General features: G+C 37.7%; 1 protein-coding gene across 9 annotated transcripts in view; it reads right to left on the bottom strand.

The window, feature by feature from the left end:
• Positions 1 to 17,279, bottom strand: part of L3MBTL3 (L3MBTL histone methyl-lysine binding protein 3) — a 104,867-nt gene that overhangs the window by 30,431 nt on the left and 57,157 nt on the right. For all 9 annotated transcript variants that reach the window (XM_070376654.1, XM_070376658.1, XM_070376657.1 and 6 more), the window contains 4 exons: positions 16,498 to 16,583; positions 14,697 to 14,807; positions 9,845 to 9,959; positions 8,144 to 8,246 (listed from right to left, as the gene is read on the bottom strand). In XM_070376654.1, the coding sequence (XP_070232755.1) occupies positions 8,144 to 8,246; positions 9,845 to 9,959; positions 14,697 to 14,807; positions 16,498 to 16,583 (415 nt within the window). The remainder of the gene's footprint in view (positions 1 to 8,143; positions 8,247 to 9,844; positions 9,960 to 14,696; positions 14,808 to 16,497; positions 16,584 to 17,279) is intronic.

The following is a 17,279-nucleotide window of genomic DNA, read 5'->3' as shown; positions in this document are numbered from 1 at the left end:
TGACAGACAGAGCAGACCTGCTTCCCAAAGTGATCTCTAGGCCCTGGGTCATCACCAACTGTTTAATTTCCTTTGTGACAGCTGCTGCCCTCTAAAGGAAGGAGGCTCCCCCATTTCCTGTCTCCAGGCCCATATGCATTCATGATTGCTCAGAAAAAAACATCATCCTGTAGCTAATCCTGTTCCTGATATGAAAAAGGACAAGAAGGCAACTTGGATAATGACCCATCTAGCTCCCTTCCCTTCCACTGGTGACCACTGGGTTGGTCTCTCAGATTCCATCTGGGGATCATTCCTGTCATCCAAGCAAAGGGAATCTGGGTCACTAACTGTTCATTCAGCATGAAGTCAGGACACTCCTGTGCCTGGGCCTCAACCTTCCAACTCCAGAACAACTGGCAGCTTCTGTATCTTGATATAGAATCAACCACTCCGACTAACTGCCTATCTTGGCCCTTGGTTTTTAGGAAACCTCCTGAAATCTGGAAATGATGTGGAGTTAGGTAAATTATGCTAGTGTCCTGCATATTCTTTTCCTCAGATTAGGTAATATTTGGGGAAAATTCTTAAACACTGCCTTTCTGCCCTCTACCAAGAGAATCTGACACATCCTCCTGGGAGGAGAGAAGAGTGTGCACAGGCTCCCAAAGTAATTCTGCAAATGGTCTACAAAATTTATCACAGATAGCTTGTAAGTAAAAGTACATCTTTATTTTCTTTACTTACATGTTACTTTATACTGCTATGTCTTATAATAAACTTGGTTAAAACCAAATTCATCTTTAATGAACTCCCTTCCCCTGAAAACAAAAAGGATAAAAAACACAACTATCTCTTCTTGCTCTTGATTTTTTCTTTCTGATAAAGGAAATACACTAACCAACTCTCAGATCACAGTCAAGTTTGATTTTGTTCTTTCTTTCTCATATTGTGTATGTACCCTATTGCAACTTATCTACTTGGTGGCTTAGGAGGTAAAGGATATGCCTGCCATGCAGGAGACCTGGGTTCAATCCCTGGGTTGGGAAGATCCCTGGAGAAGTAAATGGCTGCCCACCTCAGTACTCCTGCCTGGAGAATCCCATGGACAGAGGAGCCTGATGGCCTACAGGCCATGGATCACAAAGAGTCGAACACAATTGAGTGGCTATCACTCAGGAAAAAAGTGGCAGGAAAAAAAATACAAATATAATTTTTTAAATTAATTTCTTTTGATACATGTGTTGCTCTTCCTAGAATATCACAACCATCAAATGTTTGACTCACTGTTAAACACCTGGCTTTACAATTATTGAAAACTGTCTGCATGTTCATTTTGAAGAAAGAAAAGAAAATGAGGGTGCTGATTTCCACCGCACTCTAACACAGGGAAGATTCCCGGGTTTTCAGATGGGCTGGGTTCCCACCTACCCACTACAGTGAATAGCTGTAGTTTAGAAGCTCCCCCAAAGGCAGCCTCTTCCTGTTTGTTGATTACGTGAAGGAAGAGGATGTCTCTCTAGACCACCATATGTAAACACGGGTAGCTCAGACAGGCAAGGCTGCAGAATGAGACTTGGCACCTAAATATCCCCCTTATCTCGGTTGCTAGGGCCAGAGGGAAATTTCAAACTCTCATTTTGAAGCAGGGAAACAATCACAGCCTTCTGAACAAAGACACACTATTGGGCCAGGATGATCAACCAACACAACCCTGTGCTGATCGGCTATACATATTATGCTAAGCCTTCTCTTCTTCTGAACCATGAGAAAAATCAAATGGGTTTAAACATCTCCAGTTCTTACAACTACTCTAGGACAGAAAGGGATACCAGCTGGTTCCCATAGTGGGAGGTGATTTAAAAAATAAAAAGGCACAGAATGCAAATGAAGTGTGCACAGAGGGATGGGCAATGCCCCAGACGGAAATCAAGAACCGGGCTCTAAATGTGCTCTGCAGCTCTGTCCACAGTGAGCAAACAAACTTGGAAGACTCTGTTTTACAAGACACTTGTAAAATGAAGAGCATGACAACAAACATTACACAGATGGAGTGTGTTACCCAGGGTATTCTGCTTTACTGGCATGATGTCATCTAACTCCCACAAAACTGGAAAATCATTCTTATTCTAACGCTAATGCAGAGACTGAGGCTTTAAAAAAGGGAACTTGCTTAGTATCATCCCATTAGCATATGAACTCCAGCTGTCTCCTACAGGAGCAAAAAGTACCTTGCAATATTGAATTATTTCTTTATCCTAATCCATGACAATTAAACCTGAGAGTACCACCTCTTAGCAAGATGCTGCTGCCATGAAGCTATGAACTGTGTGTGAATGCTCAGTCACGCCAACTCTTTGCGACCCCATGGACTGTAGTCCACCAGGTTCCTCTGTCCATGGGATTTCCCAGGCAAGAATACTGGAGTGGGTTGCCATTTCCTCCTCCAGGGGATCTTCCAGACCCAGGGATCGAACCCGCATCTCTTGCATCTCTTGCAATGGCAGGCAAGATTCTTTATTACCACACTGCCAAGGAAGCTCAGAAAGGTTAAATATGAACTGAAGCAGTACTTAACCTTTCTGGGCCAATTTCCTCATTTTTAAGTTTATAAAATTCATATGCAGTTTTAATGATTTTATAAACACAGAAGTGCTGATCAAACTTCTCTGGGAAAAGTGGGTTTCACTAGGCTTATAATCATTTTTATATTTCTTGTCTATTAGGTTTCTAATAACAAACGTAAGTACGGCTTGGCCCGTGGCACAACAACAGGTACACTTACAAACAGTAATGGGCACATGCAATTATACATGTACACACAACTCTGCTGTTACACAGTTCCCCAGACATCAGGGGAACAGATTCACATAGGATTACACAGCTCTTTACTATGAGGACTTTATTAGGGTGAACTCTGTTCTATTAGCAAATCATTCCATACCTGCTATATACATATATAAATTCTTGTCCCACTGGCCCCTGTAAGGAGGCAGTTTTTCCTTGGAATGACTGTCCAGTGTATTAGGAAAGGTGGAAAAAACGGCCTTGTTCACCGCCTTCCACTGCCACCTTTACAACCTTTTTAGTTGTAAATACATTTATTTAAACAACTGGATGATATCTTCCATTTCCTAAGTGCTCACATGCTCATTCTCACTCTCTGTCAAGACAGGAATCTATAAAATACAAGTTCTATCCAGCTACTGTGGTTTGCATGAGAGTCTAGCAGTTAAGAGTAGGGGCTTTAGTACCTTAAGAGCCTAGGCTGAATCCTGGGTCTGCCACTCTCTGATCTTGGGTACTTTTCTCAAGCATTCTAAATCTCTGTTCCCACTTCTATGAAACAGAGATTATAGTAGTGCCAGCTTTATAAAGCTGCTGAGAGAATAAAATGAGATAACAGATCTAAGTCCTAAAACAGAACCTGGCACCTAGGAAGTCACACACACAAAAAAGCCTGCCTAGGATTATTATTTTAAAAGGAGAAGAAGAGGAACACTTAAACCCTATTGGGTAAAAGGCCATCAGCAAAAATAAACAACAGCATTAAAAACTCCATAACATGCCTTGCTTATGGAGGCTCACTGCTTCCCTCAGGAAAAGGTGGTAATTCTGAGCACTACTCATTCATGCGTCTCCAAATCCCTGTTTATACCATGCTGGCCTCCTTAGAAGTAAGGCCTTCTCTGTAGAGCCCATCACCTAGCCCAGTATCTGCACACAGCAGGCACTCAATAAATGTTTGTTCCACGAGTGGACTGAATCTTGAATTAAAATGATGACTGTGGTTTGCAGGTGTATGTCCAGAGTTATTAATTTTTAAAAACTCTCAAGGGACTTTATAAATATCCTTTAGAGGTTGTAGGAAGTACTATTTCTTTTTTTTCTTTTCCTGTTTAATTTTACTGAGATAAAATCTTACATAGGGAAGATTTACTTCACTTCTGAAGACATTAGATATGCAAAATATTCAGTTTTATATAACTTTAGTTTTCTTTTAATCTCTCCTCATTATGCCCTCTCTGTAAGCCAAATGAGTGAATCAAGAAAGGGATACACCATGACACAGCCAATATTAATACTGCCTTGCTAGAGACAGAATTGTCATCTGAGCATCTCTAGAAATGGGAACACTGTGTGTGTCAGTTGCTCAGTCATATCCGACTCTTGCAACCCCATGGACTGTAGCCCACCAGGCTCCTCTGTCCAAGGGATTTTCCAGGCAAGAGTACTGGAGAAGGTTGCCATTGCTAGAAACAGAATTATCATCTGGCTTCTGAGCATCTCTAGAAATGGGAACACCATATCCACATCCAACTCGCTCACTGATCGTTTATATCGCCACATTTAAAAACAGCACATTCTTAAATTTCATTGTTGAGAACACATTTGTATTTCCAACACTTCTTAGATCAAATTCAACTACTGTAATTTTTGGAGACGCTAACAACACATCCTAGTCAAAACATAGGCTTGTGCTTACATATTCATAAAATTGATACTTCTTACCAAAAGAGCAACTTTCTTTGTTATCTAAGCAAAGAATGCATGTTTTGATTTATGCAATTTCTCACATTAATCCAAAGAGAATTTTCTCATTACGTTTTCCTAAACACAGCATTCTTGGCAAGGACAAAAGTAAGCGCCAGTGAAATGAACCTGTCAAAGAATATTCATGATGCAGCAGCTCTTCCGTAAGTCTAGTAAGGAAATGGTAAACATACTGTGGTTACTAAGGGTTAATGTTCCGCCAGATAAAGAGCAGTAAGTGCTATGAAGAGAACAGCATATTCAGGGAGACCAAGAAAAGCCAGTGGAGTGGGCTGAGAAAATGGGAAGCCACGACACAGGCAGGAGTTGACACTGTCTGCTACTCCTCTGGATTGCATTCCTGTCCCAAACTATGCACAGATCTGCCGGCTATGTCTGATAGGTGACAAGGAAATGAACACTTCTGTATCAATGCATGTCTTATAAGCCTCGATGTCTACTTCCTCCTCTTTCATTCCCCCAAACAATACGTCATTCTCCATGGCTTCAATTATACGGAAAGATTTTTTTTTTTAACCACATTTCTCCATAACATCTTATATGATTCTCCTTATAATTTCTCCCTTCACTTAGCAAATACAACACTGCATCTGTGAAAAAACACTGCAGAGACAATCACTGAAAGTCTGTGAAATGGAGGTAGCTAGACCACCTCTGAGGTCCACAACCCTTCTGGGGAAAGGTGGTCTTAATGAGTGGCTGGTGCCATCAAGCAGGGGATAGGACTGTAGGCACAGACCTTGCTGTGAAAGGCAAACCTCTCTGCTCAGACCTACCACACCCCTGAAGAGATTACAGACATTGCTCTAAGGTGGATTTTCTTCCCAGAAGACCAAAAAGAAAAATTCTTCGTAAATTTTTGATTGTACCACACAACATAATGTCAATATTCACCCATTTGTAAGATTTCTTTAATCTTTTCCTTCATAATTTGAACAAACTGCCTTTGGTTCAAAGAACATCTTAGGGTTGTAAAGCAGAAAGGTACACATGTCAAAGTTTCAATATTAGTTATTACTTTGTATCTCATATTTCAATTAAATCGAGTTTTTATAGTTTCATTAGTCCCTGAGTTCTTTAAAGGCTAGATCTGTGACTTATTTGGAAAGCCATGCCCGGATTCTCAGTGACAGGGGAGTGGTCAAGGGCACAGTTAGACTGGGTGCTATTCCTGGCTCCTTCCTCACCAGCTGTCAATTAGGCAAGTTAGAGAGACATCTACAGTATCATGGTGGCTTCACCAAAAAAATGAAGAAAATAATAGTCCAATATTATAGGGTCACTTGAAGGTTATCCAATACATGCTACTAGGAAAAAAAAAAAAAACAACCCTACTGCTCAAAAATATTTACTGAATGAAAGAATGTATAGATACATAAAGAAGTCTGGCATACTAATGAGTTATTTGGATTTATATACCATGCTGCTGCTGCTGCTGCTAAGTTGCTTCAGTTGTGTCTGACTCTGTGCAACCCCACAGACAGCAACCCACCAGGCTCCTCTGTCCCTGGGATTCTCCACACAAGAATACTGGAGTGGGTTGCCATTTCCTTCTCCAATGCATGAAAGTGAAAAGTGAAAGTGAGGTCGCTCAGTCGTGCCCGACTCTTAGCGACCCCATGGACTGCAGCCTACCAGGCTCCTCCGTCCATGGGATTTTCCAGGCAAGAGTACTGAAGTGGGGTGCCATTGCCTTCTCCATTATATACCATAGTCACTCCTTATCCATGGTTTTGCTTTCTATGGTTTCACTTATCTGAGGTCAATCTAAGTATGAATATGTTAAATGAAAAATTCCAGAAATAAACAATAAATTTTAAACTGTGCACCATTCTGAGCAGCATGATGAAATCTCAGTGTCCCACTCTGGCCCTGTGAGAAGCAAACCACCCCTCAGTCCAGTGCATCGAGCCTGTTAGTGACCTAGTAGCCTCCTCGGTTCCCAGATCCACTGGCAAGATATCACAGTGCTTGTGTTCAGTCATCCTTGCTGTAATTAACAAGAGCCCCAAAGCACAACAGTGGTGATGCTGGCGCTTCAGGTGCCCGTAAAGTGCTTCCTTTAGGTGAACAGGTGACAACGCTCAAGTTCACGGGGAAATCATCTCTACAGCGAAAATGAATCTTCTGTCAAACTGTGAGGAAAAAGAAATTTGTCCTAGTTCTCCTGTCACACCTCAGACTGCGAAAGCGAGGGCCACAGTGTGTAACAAAATGGGTACAATACGACTTTAGAGAGACCACATTCCCATAACTTGTATTACAGTACATTATTTATAACTGTTCTATTTTAATATTATTGTTGCCAATCTCTTACTGTGCGTGATTTATAAGTCAAACTGTATCATAGGTATGTATGAATAGGATAAAACATGATATATATAGGGTTCAGTACTATCCCAGGTTTCAGGCATCCATGGGGGATCTTGGAACATACCCACACAGGGATGGGGAGGGTAGGAGAGATACTACTGTAATGCCTGAAAGTAATCCAGCTGCCTTCACTGGCCAATACTGAATCACTCCTACGATACAGTATTTTTATCTCCCCTTAATCATACTGCTTTTGGCTTGGAGTCATACAAGCCATGAAAAGGATTTTTAAATGGATATTTGCAAGTGGAATCATGATCCTGTCTACATGCAGATTTTTACCCTGGAACACACTGAACCCCATAAAACAAACTTGGCAGCAGTGCTGCAAAACGCTTTGAGATTATAGAAATTTAAGGAAGAAGAATCCTATATGAAGATAAAACAACCAGGTCAATTTTACAATTCCTATTAATGCTTAGAGAAACAGGCAGGGCAATCTTCAGATGTTTTAAGCACGGAGATTCACAACCTGCATAAACTAGATAAACAAGGAATCATTTTTCTTACTGGGCAATCCAATTAACATGCAGTTAGAACACTTTACACTGACAAATTATTATTTTAATATATACAAGAATAGGTGATGCCTCTGTTCTCTAAAAATCCCAGTTAAAATCACAGAAATTTCTTTCTATTCCAGTAATATTTGAATATGTCTACAAATAGCCCAAACTGCCCAAGTAACACATCAAATTTCAAATGTATAATTTTGGTTTCTCTTTTAAGTTACTTAGAAGTAAGAGAAAAATATTGAAAGGCATTTAATTTTGACCAATGTATTCTGAAATGTGTCTATTTATATTTGTGCTTTTTGTGATCTTTGCTGCTAATCTACAATAATCTCACCTCTCACTATTCAAATTGTTGAGTCACCCAATCAGAATATTTTACCAAACAAATACTTTCAACAAGGCCCGCCCTCTTCTCACTATTAATGGTCAACCCCAAATGACTTTAAGACGTAAAGTATCTATAAAACTAGTCAGGTTGCCAAGAAACTACCGTAAATCTATTTAAATTCACAAATGCATTCTCTCCCAGGAATATTTAACTACACATACACTCTTTATTCTTACATGGTCACCATAGCAACCATAGTTCATATGGATCTGAATGCAGAATTAGTTCATGTCTATTAAGTATCCATGGAAATCATTACCGTCCACCTACAAGGGACAGGCACCCTCTATCTGACCACAGAAGGAACCTCCATGTGAGTGGAAGCACCAAATACCTGTGAGGGCCCAGGTGTCTCGCTCTCTTAAAATGGCCAATCCCTTTACATCCTGGGGTTGTGCAGCCACCGTGTTCTGAGGCTTCCATCAGTTCTAAGGGGCCTATTAAGAAGCCGAAAGAAAAAAGCAAAAAGTTAAGGCTGTAAGAGGCAAATGCCTTGGAGCAGAAGAAGAAAAAAAAACAAAAACAATTTTTCAATCAACACTTATACACAGAAAAAGAAGGCCTTACAAAATTAAAACTATGTTTAAAGTCTCGACTTCTAAAGGTTTTCCCTAGTACTTTGTTCACAATGTCTTTCTTTAATAGTGAAACGGTAAACTTTGACCCAACCCTCTTTCAAAATGTCACAAATTCCAGAGATACCTAAATCTGAAATAATGAGATGATTCTAAACAGCTTGATCAAGTAAATAACATAATTAATATATGAACACTCACACGCTGTGAAAACTTCAAACAACACACCAGGATACAAAGAACAGCTACAGATCCCCTTTAAGCGACTCTCTTCACATTTCATAGCCTCCTTAGTCCTGACTAACCATGTTAACTTGACCTTCCTAGATGTTCCAAGCATTCCCAAATGTACGTACATTTGCGTATGTACATGTGTCACATCTTTGGTTTACTTCGGCCACATAAATTAGGGACAACATGGGTATATACTATTCTGAAGCAGTCTTCTTTGGTCTTTAGCTTCAACTCAATAGTAATATTTTTATGATTTGCACAGTAGTTGTACTATGAGTGCACCAAGATTTAAGCAATATTTGTTACCAAGGTTTATTATTTTAAACATACTGTGACCAACATCGTGCAGTGCATTCTGGTGGCCTTCTGCAGTTTGTAGGTGACATCCAGGAATGAAGCCACTAGTTGGGAAGGGCATGATAAATTTTTAAGAAACTCCATAATAATGTATTGTATTTGCCACATTTTTCTTTCTACAATGTATTTACTTTCCTCCACAACTGAAATCCAGCATGTTAAGCCCAAGGCTTCTCCGGTGGCTTAGCGGTAAAGAATCTGCCAGCAATGCAGGAGCCAAAGGAGACATGGGTTCAATCCCTGGGTGGGGAAGATTCCCTAAAGGGGGCATGGCAACCCACTCTAGTATTCTTACCTAGAGGATCCCATGGACAGAGCAGCCTGGTGGGCTACAGTCCACAGGGTCGCAGAGAGTCAGACATGACTGAAGTGACAGCACACACATGTTAACCTCTTGGTGTACCTTTTTCAAAAAATTGAATTTAACTAAAATTTTCATTGAGGTGACGGTAGATTCACATGCAATTGTGAGTAATAACACAAAGGGAGATCCCTTGTACACTCTGCCCAGTTTCTCCTGATGGCACTACTTTGCAAAACTATTGTATCCAGTCACTATTAAGATATTGACATTGATACATTAAATTTTGATAGTCTGACAAATTGTCTTCCAAAATTTAGTACTAGTTTTAAAACATGACGATACTGCTAAATAAAAGAAAGTCTAGGCACACACTACTTTTTCAGATATTAAATTTCTTCTTTTATGTACTTTTGACTATCAGGTTAACTAAAAATGCAGTAAGAGGAAAAATGATTACACAGAGAAAAAATGTACAGGAGAGAAGTAGAATGAGAAGGAAAAGAGAATATTAAGCACACTACGCAACAGTGGAAACACTTCTTAAAGTAATCCTTGTGTATCTTACTCAAAGGAGGTTGAAGAGGATGCCCAGTTTTTGAACACCAACCAACAGGGTGAATGTCAGGAGAATCTGCATCTATCCAGTAATCATAGCAACTATTCCAGCCATCAAAGTGAACCTGGATAACAAAAAAAGATCAACAGTTTAATTCAGGTCACAAAAATCCCTACAGTAAAAACTCTGCCAATGGTAACCATCTTCATTCTAACTTATAAATAGTACACTGAATATACAAATAAACACAATAGATGTCAGATGGATAAAAATTCAAATGTTGAAAACTGAACAATAAAAGTTCTAGAAGAAAGCATGAATTACCGAACTCTTAAGAGCTCAGTAGCCTTCGTAAGCAAGATGCCAAACTCAAGAGCCATAAATGAGAGATGGATCAATTTAACTACATCAAAGTTCAAATCTTCACAATGGCAAATACAACTGCTAGCAAGATGAAAAACCCAAAAGAAACCTGAAAAACATATTTGTTAACGCGTGACAATGTACTTTGTTCCTCAATTCGTAAAAAAATCACATCATAAAAAGATGAAAAATCTAATAGAAAAGGTGGAAAAGCAACAAACAGCTCATTAACAGAAAAATAAAAATAAATGGTAAACATATGAAAAGACAATTTCACTTAAAACTAAAAAGGTACAAATTAAAATCCACAAGATGCAATACTTTTCCTTTCAATCTGCCAGAATGTTCCATTTTGGTGATTCCTAGAGCTAGTGAACATGAGATTAATGGACGCTCTCATAGACCACTGACAAGAGCCTTGACTGATGAGATATTTCTGGAGAGGTATTTGGCAACAGTGATTAACACTTAAAATATATCATCTTTGACTTGATAATCTAAATAATTCATTGTTGTACCAGAAAAAAAACCAGAATGCCTACCATCTACAAGACTGGTTATATAACTTACGGTATGTTTATGTAACGGAGAAGTACAGAGTTTCTAAAGCATGTATGCTGCTGCTGCTAAGTGGCTTCAATCATGTCTGACTCTGTGCCACCCCATAGACGGCTCCCCCGTCCCTCGGATTCTCCAGGCAAGAACACTGGAGTGGGTTGCCATTTCCTTCTCCAATACATGGAAGTGAAAAGTGAAAGTGAAGTCACTCAGTCGTGTCCGACTCTTAGCGATCCCATGGACTGCAGCCCACCAGGCTCCTCTGTCCATGGGATTTTTCCAGGCAAGAGTACTGGAGTGGGTTGCTATTGCCTTCTCCGAAAGTATGTATATATGGGTTCAAAATAATGTCCTTTACAATGGATCTGCTTTCTCAAGCTTAGAAATCAATTAATCCTAGAATTAAATCCCACAGAATTCCACATCTGGAGGAAATCATGGATAAAATTTTAAAATGGAGAAAAAAATCACAAAGTTAGTCAGGAGGAGTAACAAGCTTAAGATTCACAGATCCAAAATAAACTTGTTCATCCTTCACATACATTGCATATAAAAGCAACACTTAAAGCTGTTTAATTTGAAACAACCCTTTTCTTTCCTCTGATCAAAAGTAACATTCAAATAACACTGATTAAGAATATCAGCTTACGCTGTCAGTACTACCAATAACTAAGAAGTTATACATAGTTCATAGCGTAAAGTAAATTTTAAGCATTCTAATTCTCAACTAATCATCAAGTGATAGTGTTCTATTTTACTAAATACATGAAACTCTGTTTTCTTATATTCCTATTCCTAAATTTCATTTCTTCCACACTGGAAACAATGTTCATGTAACTCATGTAAAATTTGTTACATTTTACAAAATTTAGCTATCTTCCTGTGGCAAACAAACTCAATCCTAATAAGTAAATGGTTCTCCGACCTGGATTACTAGGTCGACCTCCACACTAGAATTACTTGTGATAACTAAAAATAAGAAGGAAAAAACAATGGGTGAGCCCACCAAGGAGGTTCTAAACTTAGAAGTATAACTTGGGTTCTGTGCACCTAACATGTCATTTACTTAACTTCTAAGTAACTCTACTGTATACTGAAAATTTCCAGTGATACTAAAAAGGACACTATTGTACTGCAATATAGAGTCCAAAAATCTTGGTATCATCATAAATAAAAGGGTTCTTTTAATAATTTCCTCCCAAATACCTTTAAGAATATGTTGAAGATAATATATCTAATGATACCATAAACCCCTTCCTGCTGCTGCTGCTGCTAAGTCGTGTCCAACTCTGTGCAACCTCAAACCCCTTCCTAGTTTTCATTAAAACTGATATCTCAGTTTGGCAATGAAAAGTCATCTATCAAAGATGACAGATCTATTGACAATATATGACAATATGCAACAAAAAGGAGACAATATTTTAGTTACTGTAAATAAGCTGAATCTCTTCTACAAACTAGGCTGGCTGGCAACTGGGAGAATTTTAGCAATTTAAGGTTAAATTTCAGAGTTAAAATTTAATTTAAATATTATGAACAGAGGAACAATACAATTCTCTAATAAGGAGCAAATGCACTTAAAAACTGCTATTTAATCACTTATATGTGGAATCTAAAAAATCATACAAGTAAACGTATATGCAAAACAGAAAGATTCACAGATATAGAAAGCAAACCAGTGGTTATCAAAGGGGAGAGAGAGGGGAGAAAGAACAAATTAGCAGTACAGGATTCGGTTCAGTTCAGTTCAGTTCCGTCGCTCAGTCATGCCTGACTCTTTGCAATCCCATGAACTGCAGCACGCCAGGCCCCCCTGTCCATCACCAACTCCCGGAGTTCAGTACAGGATTAATAGATTACAAACTACTGTGCATAAAACAGATCAGCAACAAGGATATACTATACAGCAAAGGGAATTATAGCCATTATCTTGTAATAACTTTTAATAGAGTATAACCTGCAAAGATACTGAATCACACTGTACATTTGAAACTAATAAAATATTATAAGTCAAGTGTACTTTAATTAAAAATTGCTATCAGAAATATGTGTGCATTAGTTGCTCAGTCGTGTCCAACTCTTAAGACCCCATGGACTGTAGCCTGCCAGGCTCCTCTGTCCAAGGAATTCTCCAGGCAATAATACTGAAGTGGGTTGCCATTCCCTTCTCCAGGGGATCTTCCCAACCCAGGAATTGAACCTGGGTCTTCTGCATTGCAGACAGATTCTTTACCATCTTAGCCACCAATACTTCAATTAAAGATTGCTATCAGAAATTATGCAAACATAATATATAAAAAAATTAAACCTAATTAATACTCTTACTATGGAAGCCCAGATGAAATAAATTTATTATAGTTTGTATAGTTTCATTTCATCTTTACTACTTGAGTCACTGGCACATTAAGAGGTTTTCATAAACAAAAAAATCAGACTTTCTCATAATGCTAAGTGATAGTTGTTCTCTTGCTGGGTCCTATTTTGAAATGAAATAAAATTACCTAACAAAGAGTAAGAGAGAAAGATACATAAACATGCAACACGAAATATTTAAGCATTGTACAAAACACAAGTGAAAGTGAAACTCATTCAGTCGTATCCAACTCTGCAATCCCAAGGACTACACAGTCCATGGAATTCTCCAGGGCAGAATACTGGAGTGGGTAGCCTTTCCCTTCTCCAGGGGATGTTTCCAACCCAGGGATTGAACTCAGGTCTCCCATATTGCAGGCAGATTCTTTACCAGCTGAGCCATAAGGGAAGCCTAAGAGACATCCAAAAATACTTATAATAGAAATGTTCCACTATAAAGACAATTAACATAAAAGCAACTCAGCAATGAGGCTGAATGAAAATTCTAAAGAAAATAGACTACTAGATATCAAAGCATAGTACAGATAATTTAAAATATTTTAAATCACAGTTTAGGAAATTAGATACATTTTTTACCTAAAAGTGTAATTTGGACCCTTTATAAAAACTGAATATTCATTATTGACAATTTCAAGATGAAGACAGATAATAGTTTTTGAGAGCACAGTATTTCATTTTTTAAAAAAAACTAATTTGGTTGGATTTTCTGTTGAGGTGAAAGGCAACTCAATAAACCACATTTTAGACCCAGGTGCTTATTTGCACTCTCTTCTGAAATGAAAGTTATGTGTGACAATGTATAAACCCAGAAGGACAAACGGAGAAGCAAAGTAGCTGATAGACGTGGCAACGATGAGTGCAGAGGGCACAAGTGGGTGAGGGAGAGCTGAGCCACTGGAAGAGAGGGGGTGGGTTGCAACCCAGACGCCGAGAGAGGGAGAGCAGGGCCGGGGAGAACGCTCACTGTGTAGAATCTAGAAGGACTCAATGTGGAGGCAGCAAGTATGTCAGGAGGTCTGGAAAATGACAGGACTGGCTCAAGTCTGAATATGGAGATTTATGCAAGATAATGGAAAAAAACCCTCATACGAAAGTATGTTATCACAAAACATCAAAATATTAGGGACAAAGATAATCTTGAGAGTTTCCAGAGAGAAATTGTCAGAGAGAAGGAAGGAACCCAGTGGCCTTGGATGTCTCAAAAACCAACATCCCATAAAAAAAAAAAAAAACCCGAACTTAATTAAAAAAAATATATATATATACACACACTATTGGAAAATGAAGTATTATATCGCCTTCTGAACAGATTACCTTATACACTGTATCTACTTTTTCTTCCAAATACAACTTAAAATATTAAAAGTCAGTCATAAATAAGGAGAAAACTTACATAAAGAAAAGTAGAAAAACACTTACAAAGATACATAATCACTTAATTTGCATATTCCTATGATTTTACTAATGTAATTTGAGGACTTCACGAATTAAATGTCTGCTGAAGTTTTCATCCAAGATGTCTTGTTAAAAAAAAAAGAAAAACAAAAGCACAACAGAAAATACTTACTTTTATTCGGTGATCATCTGTGTCTGCAACTGTTGCTACTCTAATAAACATGGGATTTCTTTTGTCTATGACCTCAAGCTTCATTTTTTTCTGGAATCCATGTGGTGGCTTCTGCCATAACAGAAAATTTTATATAGTGAGATACAGAGGAAGGGAAGGTGAGCTCTATGTCACAAAGATAGAATTAAAAAAAAAAACTGAACTATTATAAGAGAACCAGCCTCCCGAACTCAAGTTCCTAAAACGGCTTTGGACTTCATTCTCCTTACAAAAAAAAAAAAATCCCAAATCACACAGCCAAGCCTGCAGGCGATAGAAAGAGCCTGAGCAACTAGCCACAGGAGCAAACAGGAAGTCAAAAATCTTAAGCTGAAATTCAGAACACTGTGGTTTTTCTGATTAGTCATAGGGAAGACAAGAATTTTTTCTCATTACTTGGAGCTGTCTTGGCAAAAGTCAACAAACATGAAAGTTATAAAAGAGAGGGAAGAACATTGAAGTTGTGGAGAGGAGACACAGAAATTAGCTTGACACAAAAAAGTAACAGAAGTCTTTCTAAGAAGAAAATTAGCAATCAAGACACACAGGTAGAACTGTTCTACAAAGAACAGGAATGGGGCTACCTACACCTCAAAACTCAGCAGAAACCTACAACCCTCTGAAAAATTTATGGGCAGAAGGAAAGGTGATGGCTAACAGGTATAATAAAAGTCTGACTATGAAAATCAAGTGTGAAAATTATGCAAAGGATGCAAAACAATTAATGCAAGGCACCTAAAGGCCAAGCTAAAGGAATTCTGATTTTCTCTCTGATATCACTGTGACACTAGATATACAAACTGAGTTTGACATGATTTTATCCAGTTCAAAGCAAAACTGCAAAGCAGCTCTTTTCTGCATGAGGCTAAGTTAGAGGGTCAGATAAAAATCTATAAAATTTCATGACTCTAAACATTACTCATGTATAATCCTGAATTTATGGCTTTTCTTCATGTAACAAATTTTCTCTCAAAAATTTTTATGTTCTTTTCTGATGTATTTGGATCCATATCTACTAATTAATTTTATCATTAAAAATCCTATAAACTTACACACAAAAGGATTTATTAAAAATGTTGCTTATAATACTGTCACTTTTTTTAAAAAAAATCAAGTATTTAATATATCTTTCTTTTCTTAAATACTAATTATAAAGCAAGTTGCTTGAGATTTTAAAAAATTTTAAATACATTTCATTTTTGTATTCTTCCCTTGCACACAAATGACGTTAACTTTGAATCTTAATAGGCAAGAAGCAATTACCTGGATTAGAAAGACACTATAATCAAAACAGATGACCTTGTATTGTGGTAGTCAAACATGATGATTTATAGCAATAATAATAAAACACACACATACACACAACATCTCAGCTTGCCATAAACAAACCCAAAGGAATGAAGAAATAAAGTTTTCATTATAAAACAATAGATATCTTGTGCTGTTTGGTCTTTCAGAATATCTAGCTGGAAAAACAGAAGTCTGCTGTACAATCAACTCACTGCAAACCAATTCAAACATAATTATTTTCCAAGGAGACTTTAAAGTCCAAAATGGAAGTATTCTTTAGTTGGCAACAACAAACCCCCTCCCCCCAGTAATCATTTCCCTTTCAAAATTGTAAAAATTCAAAAACATCTTCTTTGGTCTTCTGCTTCTCTCTCGTTCCTGTTTACCAATACTTTTTCTGTTCTTAAATTTCAATGACTGAACACTATTACCAACATAAATGAATCAAATATTGTAAAGTATAATATCTCACCACTTTGAAAGCTCTTGCAGGAGCAGGTAAAGAATTGGTTTCTTCTAAGTATTTATCCCAAGAAAAATGTTTCACATTTGGATAACCTAAGAATGAAAACAGTAAATCCTATCAGGTTTAACCAAAGTGATAGTGACAACCACAAGCAGGCCTATGAAATGATGAAATACTGTTATCATTACAATGAAGAAAAGCATGCTCATATTACACAAAACAAACTTAAACTGATTACACACTTGGAACCACATGTAATAATGAAGTAGTTTTCATCTAGATCATGATTTCTCTATTAACTTTTAAATGAGAATATATATAATTTGCATTCTCAAGTTAGGACAGTCTTACAACACAAGATATACACAAACACACAAATATAAACACCCTTTAGTCTCGATATTTCACTTCTATCAATCTAGGAAGAATCTCATACGTGTGTACAAAGAAAATACATCATTTGTAAATGTGAAAATGTAAAATCAGTTAAATGACCATCAATATAGAAATATACACACACACATACACACACACACACAAATATCGTAAATGTAAAACAGAAAGCATTTATTTAAAAGAGTGAGGCAGGTTTATATATACACCAATATGTGAAATATTCCAGACAATCATATTGTTAGGCCAAATAAGTTAAAATAAATCATGGAACAGTACTGATAGAATGTATAAAAACAACATCTTTCCTCCGTCTCACTCTCCCTGTTTCCTCCAGAGTCCAAAGCCCCTTAGGTAGACATGAGTCGGAATTAGCGTTGGCCCAGTAGGGGAGG

This window comes from Bos mutus, chromosome 9, assembly GCF_027580195.1.
Source record: "Bos mutus isolate GX-2022 chromosome 9, NWIPB_WYAK_1.1, whole genome shotgun sequence".
Taxonomy (NCBI): Eukaryota; Metazoa; Chordata; class Mammalia; order Artiodactyla; family Bovidae; genus Bos; species Bos mutus.
Note: the sequence above shows the minus strand (reverse complement) of the source record. Positions and strands in the feature narration are given on the sequence as shown.